The 24784-nt window shown below is 42.7% G+C and overlaps 1 protein-coding gene across 12 annotated transcripts in view; it reads right to left on the bottom strand.

The window, feature by feature from the left end:
- Positions 1-24784, bottom strand: part of LOC1273785 (neuroligin-3) — an 89456-nt gene that overhangs the window by 64401 nt on the left and 271 nt on the right. For 5 of the 12 annotated variants that reach the window (XM_061647251.1, XM_061647252.1, XM_061647254.1 and 2 more), the window contains exons 2-3: positions 23053-23231; positions 9875-12359 (exon numbers count right to left, since the gene is read on the bottom strand). In XM_061647251.1, the coding sequence (XP_061503235.1) occupies positions 9875-10107 (233 nt within the window). In that variant the 5' untranslated portion in view covers positions 10108-12359; positions 23053-23231. Of the gene's footprint in view, positions 1-9874; positions 12360-23052; positions 23296-23861; positions 24763-24784 lie in introns of those variants that run through there. The other 7 variants (XM_061647250.1, XM_061647253.1, XM_061647245.1 and 4 more) reach the window with 3 other exon arrangements.

Below are 24784 nucleotides of genomic sequence, written 5' to 3'. Positions count from 1 at the left end.
ATACTTCCCTGCAATACGCAGGCAAAAGATAAACAAAACCTCTAAAAAAAACAATGACTCCGTACGTACGTATTTGATCCAAGTCATTTCTGTTCTTTTGAAAGATGCTAAAACATCAATTTTGTAGACTTTACGAACAATGAAATGTATCTCCCTCACGTTGAAAACTTAGCAGCACCGACAGCTATTTAACTTCTGCCTTGGCTGCGCTGTTGCTTTATTGTTTATGTTTCGATTCCATTATCATTAAAATCAAATCAAACAATAGCCACCCGCAAAGGCCATTGCTGCTGGCAGCCATGGCAGCCGGGAAAAAGTTTGATAGACTTTGAAAAGACTTTTTTTTTAGAAAAAAAAGCTACTTCTAGTCAATAGTGGCATCGTTCGGTTAAGGTAATGCTATCACTATGGACAAAACTGATACCAAACGGTAATTAGCTTACACACTTTTGGTAAAAAAAGGAAAAAAAAAGAATTCCCTGCGATGGAGAATGCGAAGAAAAAACTAAATTTTGTCTGCCAGCACGAACAAAACCCATCCATACAGAACACAACTTTCATAAACTGTTCCTAAGCGCAAAGTTTTGTTCAATGTACCAAGGACAACAAAAAAAAGGAAGACTGTCAGCCGGCAGACATCAGCCGAGTGGAGTAACTTCATTGGAAAAATTCGCAACGCTCATCCTAGCCCTAGCAGTAGCCTGCCTGCCTGCACTGAAAAGCCCAGCTCGAATCGATTCCAAAGCGGAACGGTGAATAGGATTGACGCATCAGGGAGCAACTGACGAGAAACGGAGGAGAAAAAAAAAACTTTCGATGCGTCAAGTTTTCGATTACCGCCGGCGAACGCGTCACGTAGCTTCGCTGCAGATTGGCGGAAAGTTTGCAAACGCCAGATGGCGAAGGTGACCGTAGGATGAGGTTGATGCCGGAGGAAGGCCACACAGAGGGCGCATACTGTTTTCCACCGTTTGCCTTTCGCTGCACTTTTTGGCTTTTCAATCGCGTTGCCGTTGTTGTTGTTGTTGAGTTCGACACATACCTGTGCGAGATCAAGTGTGAGAGCAAGTAGCGAAAAGGGAATAAACAAATTGAGTTAGCAAACTTCATCTTAAGCGTGTTGTTTGATCGTGAAATGTTTTCAATAATGCATGGGCATTGTATGGGATTTAGTACAGCACTAGGCTACCGTACGGTGGCGTGCAAAAGTGTTGTTAAATGCGGGCTGAGAACTCAGGAGAAAAAAATCCGTACCAATAACTGGCGATCAATTTTTCCGGAATGCTTTCGTGAACTATTGAGACAGACTACGAACAAATACCAAATACAAACAAATAAGTGGTACAATTTTTTTGTTCTTCTTGCGAATGCAAATTGTTTGCTTTCACGCAGGAATATTTGATGGTAGTAGATAAGGTATTGCAATGATTTTGAATTCATAAACTTCCAAGGAATATTGCACGTTACACAGGCTAGAGTCATCAAACGGCGTTATATTCTTGGATGTACAAAGTACGATTTTTTTATTCAAATGTTCCTTTTTTACTACTATTGTTTTTAGGGAAACAATAAAAATACCACCCAATACGCAGGTGTAATTGGCACAACGTGTTGTGATTGATTTGAATGTAAATAAGAAGCGATGCGTCTGTCTATCACGTCCAATTAGCTTCGAGCGGCGCACAGCACCCTCAGTTTGCGAAACGTTAAAAATACATGAAAGTCAAACAAACATTGATTTAGAATTGTTAAAACAGACACCCCCGATGTCAAGCTGTTGGCATTTTGTTGACTTTATTAGTGCCGTTTGCATTCAGCAGCACTCACAATGATTCACACTTTGTACGCAAGATGTACACGTTGAGTGAAAGCTTCATGAAAAATTCACAAAATTTCTCGCACTTAAAATAGCACAGCGACGAGACTAAAAACAATGCAATACCAAAGAGTCTATAAGTGGTTGTGATTGGTTTGGGGTACAGCTCGAACAAGAAGTAAAAGTCTGCCCCCTAAGATTATGAAGCGAACACAAACGCTCCAAAAACACCAGGCGCCTCCATCGGCAGCTTTCTATTTTTATGGTTATGAAATATTAATGATTGCTGATAAATTATTTGTAACACACAGTAAGTGTGCATTTCACCCCAGCCACGTTTTCGCCTGCACAAAATTAATGGCCCAATAATACCACTCGTACGCACAGCTCAGCATCAACGCCCAACATGCTGCTCGGGCTGACCTTGGGGTGTGAAATCAGGCTCATCCTCACGCGCGGTAGTCCGGTTTTGTGTGCAGCTCTATTGATGGGGCCAAATTGCACGGACGTAAACCCGGAATGAAAAATTACTTCGATGAGCCCGACAAAAGCCAAACGACCGTCAGCCAAACTGACACCATGCGATACAATTTGTGCCGAAGTGGAACACGATGCCTGCTGGCTGTAGGGCCCGCACCATTACTTTGCTAAATGCCTTTTCGTCGCGTCAAAATGCCACTCCGTGTCTGTCCATTATGCCTGCCACATTTACCCTACCATTTTTTTATATTTTTTTGTTGGTTCCAGTACATACCAACCGACGCGGGTAAGACTGAGCGGTAAGCTTTGCGGACTAAAAGCCTTTAGCTTTCTCGTGCTTTCCGCCTCCCTTTGTTTGGGTCTCGACGATTGTCCATTTAGACGCTGGCGTTTGTGCATGTATGTGTTTGAGTATATATTTAGAGAAACTTAGGGCTTACTGTGGGCCACTTTCGTTCGTGCGATTGCCGATAGCCATTGGCGCCAGCGCTATTAAGGGTGCTCCACGGTCGATGGAATAGACGGGCGTTTCAGTAGGGCGACTCTGCAGAACCGCGTTGACCGCGACTAAGAACGAACCGTACAGTCCAGCGGAGTGAAGAACGGTATCGACACTATTTCTTCAAGTTCCATCGCTTTCGTTTTAGCTTTCATTCGACCGAGTTTGCTGTGTATAATCAATATTTTTGTACATTTTGTACGTACTGCACACAGTGAATTGCCCTTGTCAATGGTAATTCTGTCCAAACGTGAGATTGTTCGTTTTGCTTGGATTGAGTTTTCTAAAGAAAAACAAAAATAGTACAACACGGTAAGCTTTTTGTGTAAGCTTTTGGATGAGGCAGCTTGGCACGTAGCTGTATTAGCCGGTGAGTAATAGGATAATAGTACCAAACAATCATCACGCTGGCAATCATCGTTATTGATGTTCTTAGAGCATCATGTTCTGGAAATTCGCGGGAAAATAGCTGTTTATCTCTTCAATTGTTTTTGTTCGCCGTAAAAACAAAACGAATTCCCGGCAGATACAAATAAAACTGACATCAATTTATCTGATCAACTGATTCTACCAAAAATGACATCACTACAGCAAAGCCAAACACATCGTTACTGTACAATTTTTTCTCCAAGTACATGGAAAATTGATAAAAATTACACCTCACACACACACACACACACACACACACACGAATGCAGCACAAGTCAGGCGAAACAAACTTTTAACAACAACAAACGCTGCAGTAAGGCTCGCAAACTTTTATTGCCTAAGGTTCACGTGCTCGGCGAGCGTGTGAAAAAAAAAAAAAACAAAAACATTTCCAAACGGCCCACCCGTTTTGCAATTGTCGGCCACGGTTTATAGCTGCATGGTAATAGTGTGATGGTATGTTAGCTATTTTTGCTACACGCTTACAGCCCAGCAAGAGCAAAACGATTTTAGTGTGGCCGTCGGGTGGCCTCTCTTTTGGACGCACAAAAAAGCTAAAAAAAAACAACACCCCGAAAACGAAACGAACCGTGCCAAATTGAATAACAAGAAGAATGATGCCCGATGAAAGCAAAAGAGCAAAACAAAACAAAACAACAAAAAAGCACAAAGCACAAGAGGCATTGCTGGCGAAAGTAAGGCGTCTGATTTTTCCACGAAACAGCATTACCGCCAATGGTGTCTCGCAACTGTGAGCGAGGTCACGCGTAACGATCCGCCCGGTGGCGGAACAGTATGGGGAAATTATTATTGGAGGCCAGCAGCAGCAGCAGCAGCAGCAGCAGCGAGAGTCGGTCTAGTGGAAAATATGCTCGTACTGGAAAATTGTTACAAGGCCCGTTCTTACGACGTGCTATGCCCCACCATGCATGACGTAAATGTGTGTCTGTAAGCGTGTGTGCTGTTGTAGAGGTTTTTTTTTCTTTGGTTTTGTTTTCTTTGGCAAACCAACAATAACAACACGCTGTTTATGGTCAAACGAGCATTTCTTAAGTTTCAGAAAATTTTTGTCTGATTCGACCAAAAATACGATACGAGAGTGTGTGCAAGAAATCGTTTTACACGTCAACATTATGACTGCGCAATTTCATTTTGTTCAGGAAATGCTCGGTGAACTTATAGGCTCACTTGAATTAGCCCATAACAGTGTTTAAAAACTATTTTCAAACTCATCCCGATTGTCTCTTCTTGTGTGCAATACGGGATATGGTGCAATAAGAGATGAAATGTTGATAACAGCGGCATGTCTGACGCAATTAAATAAAACATCTAAAAGCTGTATTATTACATTTTTTTGAAATCTGGTTTTATCTTTTTTGCAAAACAGCATAATTTAATAAAAAAAACAATACACGAGCAACAACGAATGAGCGTATACTCACAAGTTTATTGGGGTTGGAAAAATCTTTAAATTTCGCCCGTGATTTAGTAAACAATGGTGTTTGCTTGATTTCAATAAATTAAAACTGTTTGCCACACCAAAAACTGAATTAAATCTTGGCTGTCTTTTTAATGAAGATTTTAGAAGCAAAATGAAAACTATTGGACGAATAATATAAATCTAATATGTGTTTTAAGTGAGTTTGATCTACCAAAATCCGATAAAAACTGTTTCTACAATTAGACTTCAAATCTTGTATATTTAGTATTATTTCAACCATAGTTTCAACCATATATGCTACATGACTTTTTGCAGTAAGCAATATGTGGACCTGGTTGGCATAAAACCATCACACAAACCCAAATTAGTCCAATGGAACAAAACGCAACCACCGCCAGTAAGTGCCAATCGGCACATTTGCTCCACGGTAATGCTATGCACGAGAAAAACGTTGACAGCGCAGCATTATATCGGCTGTTCGCTTGCAAAAAAAAGATAAATAAACAAATTGAAAGTGTCATCCGTGGCACAGATTTACCACACTGCGCTATTACCATGTTTGCAAAATGAGAGAAAAGACCAGGTGAGAGAAACGTGACCGATAAGGGAAGCGTTCGAAATTCATAGGAAAATCAACATACACACTCAAAAACACACTCAAACACACACTCACGCGGCCTAACGGTACGGCGCAATGTGCCACGCTGCCAATGTTCGTGCGTGTGACAAATAAAACCGAAACGTGCTCCATTAGCTTTATCAATGCTACGAACGTTGCTACGATTGATTCGCATTAGTAGCACCAGCAAAAAGGGGTACGAGAAGAAGAAGTAGTGGCTTAGCCTAGGCGTGGAAAATGTAAAAAGGTGAGTGAAAAACGCGTATGCAAATCGGCAACGGTGTAGCCGTGCTCGTTCTGCAACTCTAGGCCAGCTGCTTTACATGGCACACTTTTATTTCATGTGCCTCGCCACACCACCGAGTCAAACGTTTGCCAAGCGCTGTATGCTTTTTCTTTTTGGTTTTTTTTTTTGTACTATTTGGAACAAATAGGAAAAGCGGCTATGGAATCGTCAATCAAACTAGTTTATGTGCTATTTCATCGATTTCCCCGGGTTATGGTTTGGTTTTCTAGTGTTTTTTTTTGTTCGTACGCCGAATCAGGTCGCAAGAGTGTATTTGACTGTTGCAAGGCCATTCGTGATTGACAATAAATTACGGTATGGCAAAGTGCCACGGAATGTAATGATGAGGATAAAAACGAACACTTTGAGGATACTCGACTGTTCGACTAGTCCTGTTAACAGTCTTATTTCATCAGTCCAATATTTTTAGGTTATATAAAGGTTTGGCAAATGTTGTTTTACTTTTCACTTTTTAAGATACAGATGTTTTTGCCTTTATTGTTTTTATAATACTGGCCTGTGCTATATTTTAAGCCAGTAGGCTGAACATTCCAGCCTGTCAATGGAACAGTATTCAGCATCCGGGTTGTATCCATTTGACTGTCACGCTCTGCCATACTAGATTTCAGCAAATATGAACAAACAAAGATGCGATTTAAAATATTGTTTTTCTTTTTTCCGTTTAAAATGAGTTATAGAGCTATTTTTAAACTTAAAATATCGATTAAAATAATTTGTAACCTTTCTTGACACAAGACCCGATTATTAAACACAAATTGTAAAGACAAGATGTCAAAATCGGAAGATTTGTAATATGACAGCCGTTTGTATTGTGTGTTCGAAACATAATATTTGACGAAACACAAACTCACAAGCACACTGCCAAGATATGTATTATGAAACACAAACGGAAATCCAAAACTGTCAAACTGCTTTCTGCCAGCTTTTTGTCATGGAAAGGCGCCAATCTCAGATTGTTTGACCAACACAACACAACAGCAGAGTTGTTGCTGTTGCTTTCACGACAAAATATAAGTATTTTATTTCAGAGAATAATCAAATTTTATCATTTTAAACAAACATATGTGTACTGCCATATCCATACAAATGGCGATAAGCTGGAGATACTGGTAGCGTGCTGCTGTTTTGGGTTAAGAAGCTGCTGTTATTTCCTTCCTCTGTTGTTCTTCGATGGTAGTCAAAAGATGAAGGGCTCACGCACCCGGTTTGCGTTCAACAGCAAAGGATTCCAGCAACTTCTTCAGTGAGTGACTGCTTCAACAACCAACAGCATAGGCACATGTAATTATCACATCTAATACTGCATACACTTTTAGGAATAACAAAGACTCGGAGGGTTCGATTTCCACCAGAATGTCAAAGAAAATTTCTGCGATCGTCACTTACGAAGTGGGAGAAACTCATTTCGATGTTTTAAACAAGAATTGTTAGTTTGATAAACGATCGTGTCTTAAACAAACTTGTTTACGTTTTTTATTTTGATTTTTAACATTTTGACACATTGACCAAGGCTTTGACACAGCTTTAACGAAAGAAAAAATTTAACGAAACTTGTCTGTCTCAAGAACGGTTTCAAAATGCATACCTATTTTCCGTTTGTCTTGACGCACTTGTCTTGTGTCTTTTCCGTTTGTGTTTAATAATCGGGCCTACAATATTTATATTTCAGTAACAAATCAATCCTTCATTAGCTAACCTGATCGAGTCTGCGACGAATCGGCTTTTGTTTACACATTTTCAGCCTAAAATCTAAAAGCTAATTTGAGGTTAGTTTTGTGTATTGTTTTGTATGTAGTATTGGCATGATTTCAGCCGGCAAGTATCAAACTCCATATAAAACAACTGGCTAATATCGTAAAAGTCCCTTACTACTAGATTAATTCCGAAGATCCTTCCTCAACCACAGGTATGTGGTAGTTTGTGTGTGTGTTTTTTTTTTCTCGCTTGTGTTCAGTCAGGCATACTTTTAAACTTTTTCCAAGTCATAATTTAAAACGTATCAACAACTTTTCGATTCACCCGCACCGGCGGATGTGAATCCTAGGTCCAATCGAATTGTAACCATCTGTTCGTAAAAGTTCTAGGAACTTGCTCGAAACAAAAAATCCAGTGCGTTTCCATCCCCTGAACACAATATGAACGGTGTTAGATACATTTTCCTTGCCTTCCCTCACTGCACGATCGTACCCATTCCATTGTGCCCTTCGAGAGGAGAAGTTTATAAATAGATTTTCTCCCGGGGGTTTTTTGGCGTGTGTAATGTCATGGCTTTTCACGTATCAAACCGATGTCTTGCTTCGGGCGATATGTTTCGCAGAACATCAAGCTACCGGTATATGTATGTTTTTTTGTTGTACGCTCTACAAACGCTTCTCAGTAACAAAGTTGTGCGTTCGAGCTTTTACCGCAAAAGAGATGCTGCAAACAAACCGCACCGCAAGGATGCCACTGCACGGTGGTATATGATTATAGTTTTGCTCGGGATAACGTTTGCCGAGTGGTGCATTGATTGAATTAAACTTTTGCACAATATCACTGTTGTAACAAGCTTGACAGCTGCAGCATTGGAACTTTGGGGAGTAAAAGTTCGTGTAGGATTTCTTCCAGTGTTACAAGTACTTTAACGTCATTCCTTTGCTGAATTATGTCAACCTGGTTGTTTGCAGGGTTTGTCTGCGAGTGTTTCAATACAAATGTTCAAGTATTTCTGATTCTTGTTTACGGTACACTTCATTTAGTCTCATATATACAATTGATGTATAATTCAGTTTTACATTATTTGGCGAGATGATTGATTTATTTCAGCCAGGCTATTGACAATTGATTTCATGTAATGAACAAAGCACACCGTATAACACTCTGGGACAAATTCTCAGAACAATACTGTGTATTCGTGTAAAAGAGACTGTTATTTCGCCCAAAATCAACTTTATGATGAATCTATATTACTTACAAATCAGAAATAGAAAGCAGAGCAAGTTTTAATTTACGATGCTTTTTGATTGACGGCATTAGAGGAACAAAATTTGACAAAACTACGGTCGGTGTCGTAATTAATGTTAATCTAAATAATACGAGGATACTCCAATGTAAATGCACCAACACTGAAGTGGAGTAAAAACTTATGCTGGAGTAGAAGTTGCATTAAATGACTCTCAATTTCATAAATTAGTAGCCACGGTCCAGTGGAATGAAATTTTATTTAAAAAATTCTCTGTTTGGTGCAACATCAAATCGTCTCTCGGTAGTGAGTGCTACATTGACATTAAAATTTGAGAGTGATGAGAAAAAAAGAAGCGGTTCAAACTTTCTTTTTCCCTTTCAATTTTGCTTCTGCTGGTCTATGTTACTTGCTACCAAGTTTTCGTACGACAGTGTCAAAAAAAAACGGACCGTGAATGGTGTTAATTGATAAATTACATCATTTATCACTTTTTGTTCAAGAACGTTCAGCAGCATAAATGCAAAACAGCTAGCAAAAAAAGAGTCCCTGCTGCCCGGAGGGATGCGAGTGGATAGAAAATCCAACAACAACAACAACAACAAAAACAGCAAAATAGCAACTTCCCACCCTGCAGTAGCGAAACCCTTTTCAATCTATGTCAAAATGAAAACATTCGTTTCTGGTTTATGCCAGCAGTTCTTGTGCAGCACGGCCAAAAAAAGAGGCTTAGTAAAATTTAATAACAGTTTCGAAAATAAAAGTGACAGTGCCATGAAAGATTGCTCCTATTAAGCATGGAACGATGGGAGAGTAAGCGTACAGCAGTGACCGAAAAGTTTTTGATTAACAATAAAAGGATTCACCTATCAGCGTGACGTTTTATGGTGAACGATTTTGCATCTTTTTGGGTGTTTGTTTTGTCCCATTTTTTAGTACATTTAGTATGCACGTTTGTTATATCATTTAATGAGAGTAAATTTTTACAGATTTTGTAAAAATATGTAATTGTCTAGGCATTGAAAATGAAATAGTTCAAATAGGCCGTAGGAAAAGGGATAAGAAATGGAGACGCCCAGTACTTTTTGAAAATCGTTTAATATTCATCTATAAAATTGATTCACTTCCTTAACAATCACCATGAAATATGAAATAAAAAAGTATATTATTTTTTCTATGATATGCAGCCAAAGTTCACAATATTGAAAACAAAACATTCCCCACAACAAAGTGTCCGAGCAACGAAGGATAAACGCGTCAATGGAGGCGCCTGGTCATTGCATTAAACTAAGTAAAACAGTATGACAATAACTCGAGCGGAGAAACGAAACCCCCCACCTACCTGTTCATTTTAGTTGGCGGTGTGGCGTACGGGACGCCGAGGAACGCTTCGATGGGTTTGAGAAATTTGTATCCGTCCAGCGGCAGCACCAGCCCCTGCAGACGCCCGTACCGCGTCTGCACGATCCGGTTGCCGAGGCGCGAATTTTTGTACAGATCCATCGTGGCACCGTTCAGGAAGCGCACCAGCAAAAAATAAACGATGCAAAAGTACTGGAATTTCACGAACATCATGTTTCCGCTCGCTATCCGCTTCGGGCTTTGAAAACGACACCCAGCCCAGACACAGTTGCAAGTTACGACCAGCTGCAGTTAGGCTACTAGTCCGGCTAGACTATTGACGAAACGCGTTTGTTTTCTACGTGCTGTATCTACCCTTTCCACTATTTACAATCGGACGGTCAACTCTTCGAGCGGGGCGTGTATGCTTTGGGCGTGTGTTTCCGCGTACGGTTAATGGATTGGCGAGCTTCTTGCTTACGTATGAGTGTGTTTTTGTTTTGTTTTGCTACTTTCACGCGTTATGTTACTCCAACGCCAGCTGTTAAACCATTCATTCAACTGCCCATTAACATGAGATGTTTGTTTGTGGGGTAAATTATTCGCCGCACTTGCAGCCGGGGCAGCGTTTGCACTTCAGCTAATGCTTTAGAATTACTCGATCTACGTGACTCGTGCTCGATGCGGATGCACATTGCGAGAGCGAACCGCATTCGCCTGGAAGGGTGGTGGTCGGTTTTTGCGCGTTTGCTGCACACTTCAAAACACTAGCTTAAATGGTGCAGTACTTCTGGACACACAAACACACACACACATGCGGAAACGATTTTTCTACGCGATCGCTAATGGCATCACTTAGAAAGAAAGCAGCTTGGTCGCTGTACTGCGAGGAAGTTTCTTGAGAAAACTAGCAGCGATGGTCGTTTTTTCACTTTTTATCGTTTTTTTTCTTCACTCTCCCTCTCTCTATCACTCACTCGCTCCCTATCTACACTAAGCACCATCAAATGCGCGCACTATTAAAAACAACATTTTATGACGATGCTGTGCGCACTTGAATCGTTTCCTGCACCACGGCCGAGAATCGTCGATCGTTTCTATTCACTGTTTGCTCATCGAAAAACACTTTTTCCTCGCGCGCACTATCGCTACACACCTAGCCAGACTCGGTAATGATGATGATGATGCTGCTGCGGACGGTGGTGAAGCAGCCGTACGCTTCCTGGTTGAGAGCATTTTTCTGCTTTTAATGTGGCCCCACACCGTCAACCCGAAGCAATTCCGCTGCAATTTATTGACTCGTCGTTATTGGTGCACTAGAACTAATTGCAAACGGAATAGGGCCAACCACTGGCCCGGCCATTGGTCGACTGCCCGGACACGTCGAACCTTTGATGATTTCATTCGACCCTAGGCGCATTCCGATCGCCCCGAAGTGAACACTGTCGCAAAACCGGGTTCTGGTTCATTAGATGACGGGTGCAACGTGTTTGCTTGTTTGTTTGTTAGCCACCGGAATAGTGTTGGTGTCTGGTTCGCTTCCCGGTGCTTCATTAGCTGCGGCGCTCCATTCCCGTTTTCCCGTTGCCATTGGTGGAAAACGATTGTCACAAGCGATACCATCACACACTGTCTCATTAGCACTGTGAGAGTTATGAATGTTCACGCCGTTCGACCGTTTGCAGCGGAAGAAACGAATCGGATGATCTCACCCTACACACACACACGCTACACAATGCTGGCTGCACTGTGAGGTTATCCGGCATAAACATAACCACACATCCACACTAGCTCGCCTTTTATTTCCGCCACAACATCTCGGCACACGGCAGCGCAGCGAAAGAAATTGCTACAAATCGCCAGGCAATAATCTTCCTCGGTCGTTTTTCTTCGCTCACAGTGGGAAACATTTTGTCAACAGCAAACGACCGATAAGATGCGCCCGACCGCTCTTTGTCTCGCAACGGACAACAATACACCAGCACACCCGGGGCAACACTTTCCAAACAGGCCCCGCGAGGCCGAGCTGGTTCCAATGTGCAAACGTCCTCCGATTGGTAAGCGCACGGGCGGCCGAGAAACGGAACACTGCACAACACACTACGCCGTGTCCACCACCGTGTGTATCATTTATCAGTCCCGACCGTCATAAACAGCCATACTTAATGGTGCTGCGTCCATGGTGGACGACGACACACTGCCAACCATGGCATCCCCTTTGGGAGGAGGGTTTACTACATCGGCCAAGGTTGTGCCTCTACTGTACCACTGTCGCCACGATCGCTATCTGGGCATCGATGACTTTCGTTGAACTTTCGCTTCCGGGCTGGTGGTGTTTGCTGGTTTTTTGTGCCTGCTGTACCGTAGCGTGGTGCTGCTTCATTTTGTACATAATTGGGATTTGATTGCCGTCTACTGTTGTTCGTGCGTTCGCCGTAGCTGGTAGAAACATTCACGGTTGACGTTTCGACCGTGGTCCGGCGATCCTGAAATGAAATGGAGCAAGAGATAAAACAAAACAAGCGTTACATTGTAGCATTTTCTTGCTAAATTCCCATATTGGTACCAAAGCAAAGGAAATAGGAAGGATGAAAATAATAACAATTTTCCCGACTTACACTGTTAAAAAGAATATGAAAAGGAGAAAGTTAATAAATGGTTTATTTTTGGATGTGTTTTAGCTTTCTATTAAAATGCTGAATATCAGCCCAAAAGGCCTATGGGAATCTATTAAATTTGTTTTTCTTTTATTCATTTTAACTTGAATTTCACGGATTACATCGCCATAGCAAAAGATTCATTCATAATTAGGATAAAAATAGGAAATTATGTTCCAAACGGCAACAAGATTTTTTTTATATGAATACTTGCTCTTATTTATTTTTTTTTTCAATTGAAAAAATCCCTACCATTTGTGATAATTTTGTTTGAAATAAAGTTTTTTTTACAACCGGAGGTAGAAACGTAAATTTTAATTAGGAGTGTAACATATTCCCTTTATTTAAAAGGAAGGAAGTAATCGTTATAATACAAAATAAAATAAGAAAAACATAGTTTAGTTAACAGTCAAAAATGTTCACCTTGCAAAAATGTTCAATTGCTCATAGTTACTACTGGTAGCGCTCTTCATTCTTTACTGTCTGTAAGCCATTTTTCCTTTTTCCAAAATTAATTTCCCATTCAACGTGCTTGGTAAAAAAAAGCAAAATACGGCTAATTTATACAACTAATCAACAAACAGCAAACCAAAAGCACACATGCTTCAACCTATTAGCACAACCATGTCACTGGATTTCATTCCAGCCAGGGCAAACAATTTAAACTAGAAAAATCACTTCAGCAAACCTCTACAACATGTGCCGCCTTTAGCCTCCATTAGCATGCACGCTACAGACGTTGGCAACGAGCCCGCACAGGAAGGGGTACGATATTAATTACAACGAAATAACGAGTGCGTTTTTACTATTCATAAATCTCCGCTGTTGGGCCACCTCAGCACGCTCAGGCAGCTCATTTGCAGGAGGTCAGTGGTATTGGTTAGTGTGTGCCACAACACACAAACTGCAAACAGAAGGCTCTGCAAGAACGGAACGGACGGTGGTTCGGGCAACCGCAGGCAACTCCCAGGACCGGCCAAACCACCGACGAACGACGAACGTACGAGTCGCTCGTATGCAGCTGGCTGTGTGACTCGTCAGTGGGTTTAGTTTTCGGTCGTTTCGGTGAGCTAGAGCGGTTGGGCTGGTTGGTGGTCCTGACAGCACCATGCGCTTCCAGCGGCCGTTGGAATTGAGTGTTTTGGAACGGAGTCAAAAATAGGGTTTATGAGGTGTGCCTTTTGCATGAACCGTGCAGCCCCGCCCCAGGAATCGCGAGGAAGTTTTGTTCCATTTACAGGAAAGGTATGGAATTGATTGGAATTGATGGAATTTAAAATTTCGTGTGGTACAAGTACGAAATAAAAGCAATCCATTTTGCTGGGTATGATTTCTGATTCGTTATTTATCAATTATCTGGAGGCTTTCCGAGCGATGGCATCGCTTCCATGGCGTTCCGTAAATTTTTTGTTTTGCTCGATGGATCTGGGAATGTTTGATACATGATGTACCATGGTGGCCCGCTATGCATTCTCACGTGCTTTCATGCTCACAGTTGGTGGTGATGCAGTTGAACCCCACGACCCAAGGCAGAACAATTCCTTTTACCTGTATTTGTACGATACCTTCTCACCGTAATGCAATTGCACCGTACTGTGCAAATTTCTGTTCCAAATAAAGGCGAACAACGATGTAATGAATTGATTGGTATTACAGTGCCATGATGCTGTCCGGGTTAAGTGAAATGAATAATAATCATTAAGGGTTGGTAGGCATTACTCGCCACCCACCAGGATCCCGATGGCAATGAATAATTGGCACACGGGTGCTGTGTGGAAAAATGTGCCAGCAAACTGAATGCGCCCGACGCAAAAAATAACATAAAAAGCGTTCTCATGCAGAATGATGTAATACTGAGATTTTGATATGCGATACTTTCACTCCAGTGGAATTGATGATTGCAATAAAATGCTTAATGGAATGCAGCCGAAACCCCATTCCCTTCGCGACTTGAATTAAAGCGATGGAGGTAGCCAACATATTTAAACAAAGCTAAAGTATGGTACGTTTTGCAAAGTACATACAGTTGGTATACCAACTTCTTCGAAACGATCGAAAATCCACTTACAAACTCTTCCCGCCCAACCGAGGAAGAGTTAATGGCTTGCGAGTGGAGCCGAATTTTTCATTCTACGAAATCGGAAGCCACCGAACGCAAAACTCTTTGAAGTTACGTTGGCGCTGTGAGGTTACCGTCACCTTAAAACGTAGCAAAGAAACGCTACGCCTAACGCTTTGCTTTAGAACGAAACCATCAACGCCGCACTAAGCTTTATTGAGGGTTTTTTTTGTGTGTGTATTACTGGTAAATGTAAATCCTCATTGCAAATGCCTCCATTGCCTCCAAATACCAGGAATGGAAATGTGTTTGAAATGAATTTAAAAGTGTTCAACCATTCCGAACACGTTATGGTTAGTGCGCGAAACGCAAAGCCTCCCACCCCCCTCCTGGTTTACTGATCGAAGCTCCCCCAAATTCCATTGACCGTGTGTTTATTTATCGCGTCTGTGTTGTTTACGGTTTCTACGGATGCAAAATTAATTTAGTACAATCTGTTTCGGCCTGTTTTGTTCCACCGCCGAACCTTCGCCCGCTGGCTGAGCTGGCTGAGATTAACGTGGAAAAGCTTTTACCTGAGCAAATTCAGTTACTAATCCTTCTTTATTTTCGGAACCATTGCGCAAACCCGACGTCTGGCCATGTTTACATTTGTCGTCTTCAGGCGCTACCTATTGCCGCAGTTACAATTATGTTTGCGCTGTTAATCTTGTTGCGAAAGGTGCGTAGAATTTTGCGCAGGTGAATAGCGAATAAACGACGTTTTTTTTGAAGATCAATATTATCGAAAGAAACAAGCTTTTATTTGCCCTTCGAGGTTGAGTGCCCAACCAGGAAAGCGATGGGATTTGCTAGCAGTAATTTTAACGGTTCAAAATGTTCATATTTTCTGCAGCATTGCTAAACGACAGGTCGTTCTCTACGTTTGCTGCGTAAGATGGACTTTTCCTGAGGCAGCACACGTGTACCACATCAGCCAAGCGAAAATATAATTACATTACAGAAAAGAAAGAAAAAAACTCTCTCATCCATACGATAGGAAATGTGCGGGACTCGGGAAAGGAATTAGAACGACCGTATAAATCGAAGATGAACATTTTTCATTGATTTTCAAAAGCATCCCCTGCACATGTGCGGCCTTTGTACGGCCCCAGGGCATCCGTGTACGCACATATGTGGGGATAAAATATTTCACTAGAAGAAAAAAACCAACGGAGGAAAACAAGCGGATAAGGATCCTTTTTATGTTGGTAGAACCTTTTTTTTGTTATGGTTTTTTCCTCTCCTTCTTTGCGCTTCTCGTTTCTTCGTTCGTGCCAACTGTTTAATAACACACATACCCAATGGATTGTACGGCGACCATATTTCGATCGTCTGTGTCATCCGCAGATGGGATTAGTGAACATTCTTTTGGGAAAGCGGCAAGCGATTGATTTAACGCTGGCGGTTGAATGCGGGACGGGCACAGATTGTGAAACGCGGTGAAGCGTTCGATACGTTTCTTATTGCTTTTGAAGTAGCTGAGAGTGGCGCTGAGAGCTGGGACCTTTAATTTATTTTGAAGATAAAAGCATTGCTTCGATTCCTTCTTCGAATGAGGTGAGTGTGGGGTTTCTAAAAGGATTAGATTGCTTCTGAGAGTTTGGAACCGAGGAAACAGGCAGCATAAACGGTGAGATAATTAATTTACAAGAAAATGTAACAAAACAAACGTAACGGTTCGTAAATGAATAAAATTGATGTAATTTTAATTCCAAAACAGTGCTAAGATCTTTTTCCAAGAGTTGTTTGAACTATGACCAATAATCTCTGAATGAAACTGTGAGTTTAAAGACGAAACTTTCCCTTGTCCCAAGCGACTTACATTGGATGCATAGGCATCGTGTACATATTCTGATTCAATCAAGCAGCAACGCCTTCACCATTTCCCGAGAGTAAATGACGCAAAGGCACCCGGACGCTCAGTCTGGCCTGTGTGGCGTGGGCTACATGTGCAAAAGGGCACAGCAGTGCCGCTGTCCAAACATGCTTGCCTAAACATTCCTCTCTGCTTTCAAACATCGCCACACCATACCCCGAAGCCAGCGAGCGATCGCATGATGCATAATTGATTGCAAGTGTTTGGCACTTCCACCGTGAAAAGTGCCGGCACTTCGGGCATGCTGAAAGTGCGAAGCAGCGTAGCGTCGATGTACAGCAAACCCTGCAGCGAGCGAGCAAAAGCTGACGTACGGAAGTATTATCCATAGTTCGCTGTCAGGACTACTGATCATTTCCATGTTGTCAAGCAGAAAAGGCGACCATCCGAAAGGCTTCCGAACACATGGCACGCTACGCTCGGGAGCGGTGTACCGTCTGTGCTGCTTTGTTCCTTGCACGGCACGAGGCTTGCGTTGTTAGGGGTGGGAAGGGGAAGCGGCACAAGTCGGTGAAAAAACATCCATCATCTATCCGTGAGCAGCAGCTGAATCCGGTGCCAGTTGTTAACCGTGTTAGGGGTTGCGTATAAAAGCAGCTGTAAGGAAGACATTATCGATAACGTTACAAAAGGTTCCGTGTGGGAAGCCGACGAGACGAGCCATTGGAAGGAGGAGCACATGGTTCTGATGGACCAGAAAAGGGCAAGCAATTGCACAGCTTCGAGGGTTTTCATCATCACCGTCGCTGCTGTGTACCGAGGACAAAGAAGGATAAAAGGAAAAGTGACAGCTACCTACACGACCCACCAGCTGGCAGGTAGAAGATTACCTGTTAATGGAGGCGGAACCATTACAGATACAATGTTGTAACTGACTGGGATACTGTGGGCTCGTGCCAAAATCCATATAACATACATATAGCGATGCACAAAACAAGTTCCATTTTGTACGTTGTTAAGATTGGTTTTGTTTGTAGAAACACAATTTATCAACAGGACGAAACGATTTGAAAGACAACAGCAAAACAGAAAAACAAGCTTTCTTGAATGGGAATAGAGAAGGGAATGAATGGTTTCTCAAATATTAATTAATTCCTACTTCAACATTATCTTATAAGTCATTTAGTCGGCTAGACAGCTATCTTTACCACATCTAACCATATCATGAGCATATTACTGTACAAGCCTACCAGAGCATATAAGCCTGATTGCCTGACGTGTCACGTTCTAAACAAATTTCCTTTTACATCGAACCATCGATCTTTGGGTAGGGACGATAAATTTGCCCTCCAGACAGAGCCCACCAATAAGACGTATCACAACAAATACTGCTTTCTCATCACTTTAGCCAGTCGCTCGAAGTGACTACATACGCAGAAGAAATCCAGTGTCCGGGAGCTAAGCTTATACTTCCACTACAAGCCAACTGCGGTACCATCGCCGACCCTGAACGGCAACATAAATGACAATCGCCACCACTATCAGTACATCAGTCAATCGTAGTGAAGAAGTTTGGCTTCCCTGACACTGGCATTGCAGTGTGCTGCCTGGACCGTGTACCGGACCGTAGGCTCGAACTGGCCCGCACCCCCCAGCTCATTTGCAGAAACAACAGCAATTGCTCTGATTTCGGATAAGAATCGCATCATAAACAGGATAATCCAATTACTCAAAGAGACACATAACGGCACCGGGCTCTTGGCTCTTGTCGATGGCTGCCGATTGTGGAAATGGTCGGTCAGGGATAAATGCAGTGCACACTACTGGCTACATTTACCATCGATTGCTGCCTTTGGTGTCTTTGGCGTAGGAGAAGAACTAGTAGAACGTACGACTTATCGGCAGTGCGTTATTGTGACTATCTACTGGTAAGGAATTTACGAACCGAGTTTGCTCATCTAACGAGGATACTTTATAGCTATGTAGTACTATTCTGAGTATGGATTGGGTGTTTGCTTCAATAAAGGAACAAACAACGAATGATTTCAAGCGAACTAATGTAATCAACAGTATGGAAACAAAAATATAAACAGTCTTTGGATGTAAAAGCAATATTGCTTCGATAACGATAATTAGGGTAAAAAGGTCAAAACACTTCTAATTAATGTCTTAATATGCACCATTGTGCAAATTTTCAACCTATATTAATCAGTTTGGTCCGCTTCAACCCTTTGTATGGACGAGAGGTTTAACGATGAACAAACAAATGCTAACTGGAATTGAACTGGATTTGCTTTTGCAGAATTAACTAATTTATTTTGAAACGAATTTTTCTTCTTTAAATTGGATTTGGCCAACAAGCAAATAAATTATCTTTAGAAAAAAAAGACCCACTCCAAGCTAGCTAATAATACAACGAAAGTATTAAATTCGGTCTGGGCATTCTGGGCTCTGGGCCGCCACGAAAAAAAAGAAGCAAAACAACACTGAACCGAGCTGAACGATGGCTGCAGCTTTATTCGAACGTGGAAAAAGTGGCAAAACATTCAACCCATTCTAACGGACGAACTAAGCGTGGCGATGGACGCGAACCGAGTGTGTTAGGGTACTTTTGCCGAGCGAAATTGAATGATGGCAATAATAGGGTTCACGTGATTATGCTTTTTGCCCACCGCCACTGCCCGGCACGAAGTTGGCAACTCATCCCGGACGGAGCATGATCCCGACGGCACCATAAGGTTCTGGGCCGATAAAGAAGAAGGAGAAGGACGCTGATTTCCTAAGCGCTTTTTATAGCTGATTTTCTAAGCGTGTTTGTGGATGTGCAGATTCCCTTTTCCCGCACACGAGCACTGATAGCCGCAGGGGAGGGACACGCGCGAACGTCAGTTTAATCCTTCCCCCGGGACTTTTGCACAGAAATGTGAAGTGATCCTCCATTCACTTGGGACGGTGACTAGAATGAAGCACTCCACTTGGCCGGTTTCCGTTGTTCTCTTCCATTCCCCCCCCCCCCCTCCCCCATTCGCTCGCGGAAGAAGAAAACGCTCCCTCGTAAGGAAATCCCTCGACACTCAGATCACGCCCCGCGTGTGCTGCTGTCCGGGATTCCCGGGTCCCGTGTACGCCGGGTATGTTGTATGCAAAAATTTCAAATAACAAAAAATCCTCTCCCTCTCCCTCTCCTTGCTTTCTGGGCCACCTTTGTCACTCGGTGTGTGTGTGCAATGTTTCGCACCCCTCCCCGAGGGTATTTCACTGATCCAGGGTAGTGACTGTTTTCCGACAGTGGACCCGTTTCCCCCCCCGCCAGCAGTTCCATGCGCTTGTTCGCCGTCTCTCGAGGGTTTTCCATCAACTGGAAAGGGTCTTGGATTTTGTTGTCACAGGATCAGGTCCACTTGTACGTTGCTTGAGGGTAATGGGAGAAAGGAAGTGTGTGTGTGTGTGTGTGTGTGAGAGAGATCCTGTCCTTATGCGGAATGTACAACCTTAGAGCGGGATTTAAAGTATTGTCCCTTTGCCCATGCATGAACATCATCACGAGCATCATCATGCTGACCGAATGTGTGGCAACAAATGAGGGAATCAATTTGTCCCGGGTTCCACATAAACACACAAACACACACACAAACGACCTGGCTATGTCTAGTTGCTACATGGGCTGTGTCTACGAACCGGAACTCGAAAAAGGGAAGGATTGGTTCGTGTTTGGTTTTGAAATAAGCGTATCGTTTATCCCGCGCAGGAAGGTAGCCCGAACGGAAATAGTAACGCACATAATGGCCCCTTTAAACATTGAGAACAAGGTCCTTTAAGCACCAAGTGCGTTTCACTGTTTCAGTGCACTCGGTTTTGGTACAATATTTGCACCAAATAAACGACGGATTCCCTTCCAAAAGCGTTGCCCGCAAACAGGCCTGTCAAATGGGTTACGGTGCTGTTGCGTTAGGCGCCATATTGAAGCTAGCAGGACAAACAGGCGACAGTCCACGGACCGACTTTGAAGTCTTCTCGGCTGGACCGAAAGGACGCAAACACAGTGCACCCTTGCAAAAGGGATTGTGATGGATTTTGACCCTTTTTGTTTTGTTTTGGTGTACTCATTGTCCCTACAAAAAAAAACGGGATTATCACGCTGATTCGTAAAGCTTTGAAGAATTTCGACAAAGGGATTAATTTTGTCGTTCTCAAATCACTTCGCAGAAGCTGAAGTAGCTGAACGCGGTGGATATGCAATGGAAAACAATACGACAGTCGGCTCGCTAGCTAGGAATGTGTGACATTTGGAATTTGATTAAAAAATTCTAATCGTTTTATGCTTGGATAGAATAACAAAAAAGGACCCAAGCTAGTATAAAGTAAGAGCGAAAAACGAGTGTTTTTTTATGTAAAACGTTGTAAAACACTGCCTGAAGGCACACTTCCAACCATTCCATCCATTTCAACTGCGGAGAATCTTAGCAAAACGTAAAACAAATCCACACCGCGCTGCGAAATGGCGTAATATCAGTTAAAAGTAATCCCACCCAACATCCCACGCTTTGGAAAGTGTAATTTAACTCCCAATCAACAACGATTTTCCCACCAACGAACGACAGACAACGAACGATTCCTGCGTTATGATAAGAAGATAGCGTCCATTCTAAAGCATAAATACACCTAACATCGATTTGCACACCAAAGAAGTGTGTGTGTGTGATAGCGTGAGCTTTCCGTCGTGCATTAAGCAGTGAGAAAGACATCCATATTATCGTTAAATTTAACAGGGAATGCCGAGGGAAAAGAAAAACAAAGTACAAAATAACATCTATCAGCCATTTCTATCTTCATCGGAGCAGGTAAATTGAGTTTTGTGGGTGTAAATGTGGTTTCGGTACGCACACGGCAGGTCACGTTGCCAAGCATCAGGGGAGCGTGGTATTTGAATTCATTTCTCAACCCACACCCAATTTCTCTTGTGGTTTTCATTTGTGTAACACTGGCTAAAAGCACGCGCTAAACATGAACGGTAGACAAAGGCTGCTATGTTACTACTAAAGGCAGGGCGTATTTTGCTTGTTTTTTTTTTAGTTTATTTAAACTGCTTTGGATTAGAGAAAAAAAGGAACATTATAAGGAAGTAAACATTCTCGAAAGTCGTAAGGTGGATGGCCCCATAATGCAAGACGGTTAGCCAGCTAAGCAGATTAAAAGTTAAAAATGGTCCCCCCGTCGGAGGCAACTTATGGTACATCCGTGCGCATAAATCTGTCGCTTTAGGAAGATAAGTAGAATTTATTTCGCGTAATCTCTGCCATGTGTGTAGGCAAACGGGAGGGTGGCGTATATCGTATTTGGAGTGGTTGGCGACATATGGTTGTTGGTAAATATCGCATTACGACGGGAAATTTGAGTAATTGTACCAGTTTAGCAAATCCCCATATGCAAGTTGTTGGGATTTATAGAGTAGATTGATGATAAATTTGTAATGCAAAAGATATCCCCACACACACATACTTGCGGTGTAATTCAAATTGCCATTTTTCTTTTTTCACACAACCGAACATTCAACCACACATCGAGTGCCCTTGATCTACCGATAAACCTTCAATCGCCTTAGTATCAGCTTCGAAAACAGCGTCTATCCCCTCTGACTCCACCCCTCCTAAAACCCCAAACATTACCCCCTCCCCCCTCCTTTCCCCGGCTTTTCACAGATCGCTCGCTGTCAAACGTTTTCAAAAGTCACAAAACTGAGCATCGGAAAATCGTCACGACCGCGGGTCTTACCGTCATCAAAACACTCTCCCCGTGCCCCATCGATCGCGGTTGTAAATGAAGCATAATGAGCAGCCGGTGTGGGCTTTCCACGAATTGATGGAATTAACATTTCATGGTTTTTCCGTCCCGCTACACGCTCACCTGCGTTCGCCCAGTCTGGCACGCTCATTATGCTCAGGTATCGAACTGGAAGGTGTGCGCTTGATGGTGCGTTTGCGTGCCCTCGGTTCCTCATCCTCGCCTTTCGGTTCCCTCGCTATTGGTTCTCCTCACCTTCCCCGAACGATCTAGGGAGATTAGGAATGGTTTGATGTAATGGTTTTGTGGCTGGGGGAAGGGAGCTGGGCGAGGAAACGTTTCATGGTCGGGTGCGTAGGTTGTGACGGTGTTACTGTTAACGGTGAAGGCTACACGGCACAGAGATTAAGCCATTTTCGGGCAGGTGGGAGGCGGTTGCGTCGAGGCGCGGGGTACGGTGATACAAATCGGGTGTCATTTTTCCGATGGGTTTCAACATTGATCGATTAGCAAGTGAGTGGAAGGAAGTGGGAACACATTTCCAGTTGCGTATGGTGCGATACAGAATGGTTATGAGTTTGCTCGAATCATCTCGAGTGTCTTAATAATCTGTTTAACTTTGGGCAGCTACGTCGCGTTACTTGAGCTTTCAAAAACATACGAGTGCAATCTTTCTCCATGCTTTCAGGTATTTTGTTTAGGTTTTTTGTTCAATTGTGATCATAGATATAGATCTAATGAATGTGGTTGAGTAAAATCAAATAAAACAGTCATTCAAATTATACTTTAACATGAACATGCAAAACCACATTACTTCAACTTACTTCTGAGCTGATGCATCACTGCAACCGGAAGTAATTATCATAAAACATAACTACACTTATTTGCGTTTCTTTTTGTTTTACTACACACTGCTTTGAGCATTCAACATTGAGCTTCAATCGTAATCGTGTCACACATCACTGTCACTGGACTACTTTTCAGTACCACATCAACGTTACATCTGCACTTAAAATTAGGATTAGATAAAAAATGTGACCCATCATGGTAAACACTACACTACAAAGCTGATGAAAATATAGTACAATCACATTAAAACTCTCTTATCCATATCCGGTTGGAAAGAGGGGAAAAGATTAGGAATCAGACGATGGGAAGAATCATCTGGCACAATCTGGCACAGTGTTTTATGCGAACTCATTCACCGAAAGCTCCATCATCCAAGAGCATCATACGCTTTAAATCACACTGCACAACATTTCTTGAACCATATACGCTATATACTCCTCCCAAACAATACTCATCACATCCAACACACATCCAAAGACAACACACGTCATGTCACTTGCCAAGCAGCGATTAAAACAGGCAGTACGAACACATTGCATCATTTAACCCGTGCACAATTATCATGTTTTTGCTTTCTATTGCAACCATTTGTTGTCAGCTTTTCCACTTCATTTGCCATCCATCCAATCGGGATGATCTCATTGAAAACATTGTAAACAGCTTTGTCTACATATACAACACTGAGAGCTGGTCAGAGGGTTGGGCGGTGGAGCAATTTTTTTTTTAACTCCCTTTTCCCTTTTCACATTTTCCCTTCCCGAGCCCGATGTTTTCACTACCGCACCACACTCTCCCAGCGGGCGCAGAGGCATGCAAACGGGTTGCTTCTGCTATGCCTTTCGACCGGAATGATAAACTCCTCGGGGGAAGAAAAATCCATCCAGCATCCCGCACGTATTCCGTTTCTGTGTGTCGTGCCGTCATGAAATGTCACACTTTATCCTGCTGTGCTGTGTGTGTGAAGGCAGCGTACGTAAAGCGCCCTCTCGTGTTGGGTTAGGTACGGGTCTGGGCCCGGTGAGCAGATGGGGAAATGAAAGAGAAATAGGTTAGTAGCACTAGCGGGAGAGAGACACCCAGTCGCTGCTCCACAAGGAAAGTCTACTCTCTGTCGCTCGCTTCCCTATGGCTCTCTTTCTCTCTCTCTCTCTCTCTCTCTCTCTCTCTCTCTCACTCTCTATAACAAAGATAACATTTTTTCCTTTTCTCACGAAACCATTGCCATTTTCACTCGCAATTCTCTCTCACACACACACACACCTTCGCTCACACATGGAAAACACTTCTCTCGCAGTAATTCACCGATGTTTCGTTTTAAGGTTTGCACAAATCAATACAATTTGAATGCTTTGCCAAACCCTTGCTGTGTTGTTTTCCCGCAAAGCGTATCACAATTTTCCACTCATTTTTTAACTATTTCCTTCTAATCCAACACGTTCGCTTTCCATTCAGTCTGCACGCACACACGCAGCATGCTCTGAAGGTGTGTCAAAGCGCTGACACTCTCACGCACGCATGTTGTCATTTCCATCTGACGTTTCCACACTGAGCTTGCAGTTTTGACAAATGGAGTTTACTTGCAGCTGAATTCCAAAACCACACACACAGACACACAAACCTATACACCGAGTTCTACCGAGCAATTGCAACTGTGAAGGGTGACAGTTGCACAGATGTCCAGAATCCAGAAAACGCCCGCAGCACCAC

This window comes from Anopheles gambiae, chromosome 2 (assembly GCF_943734735.2).
Source record: "Anopheles gambiae chromosome 2, idAnoGambNW_F1_1, whole genome shotgun sequence".
NCBI classification, from domain to species: domain Eukaryota; kingdom Metazoa; phylum Arthropoda; class Insecta; order Diptera; family Culicidae; genus Anopheles; species Anopheles gambiae.
Note: the sequence above shows the minus strand (reverse complement) of the source record. Positions and strands in the feature narration are given on the sequence as shown.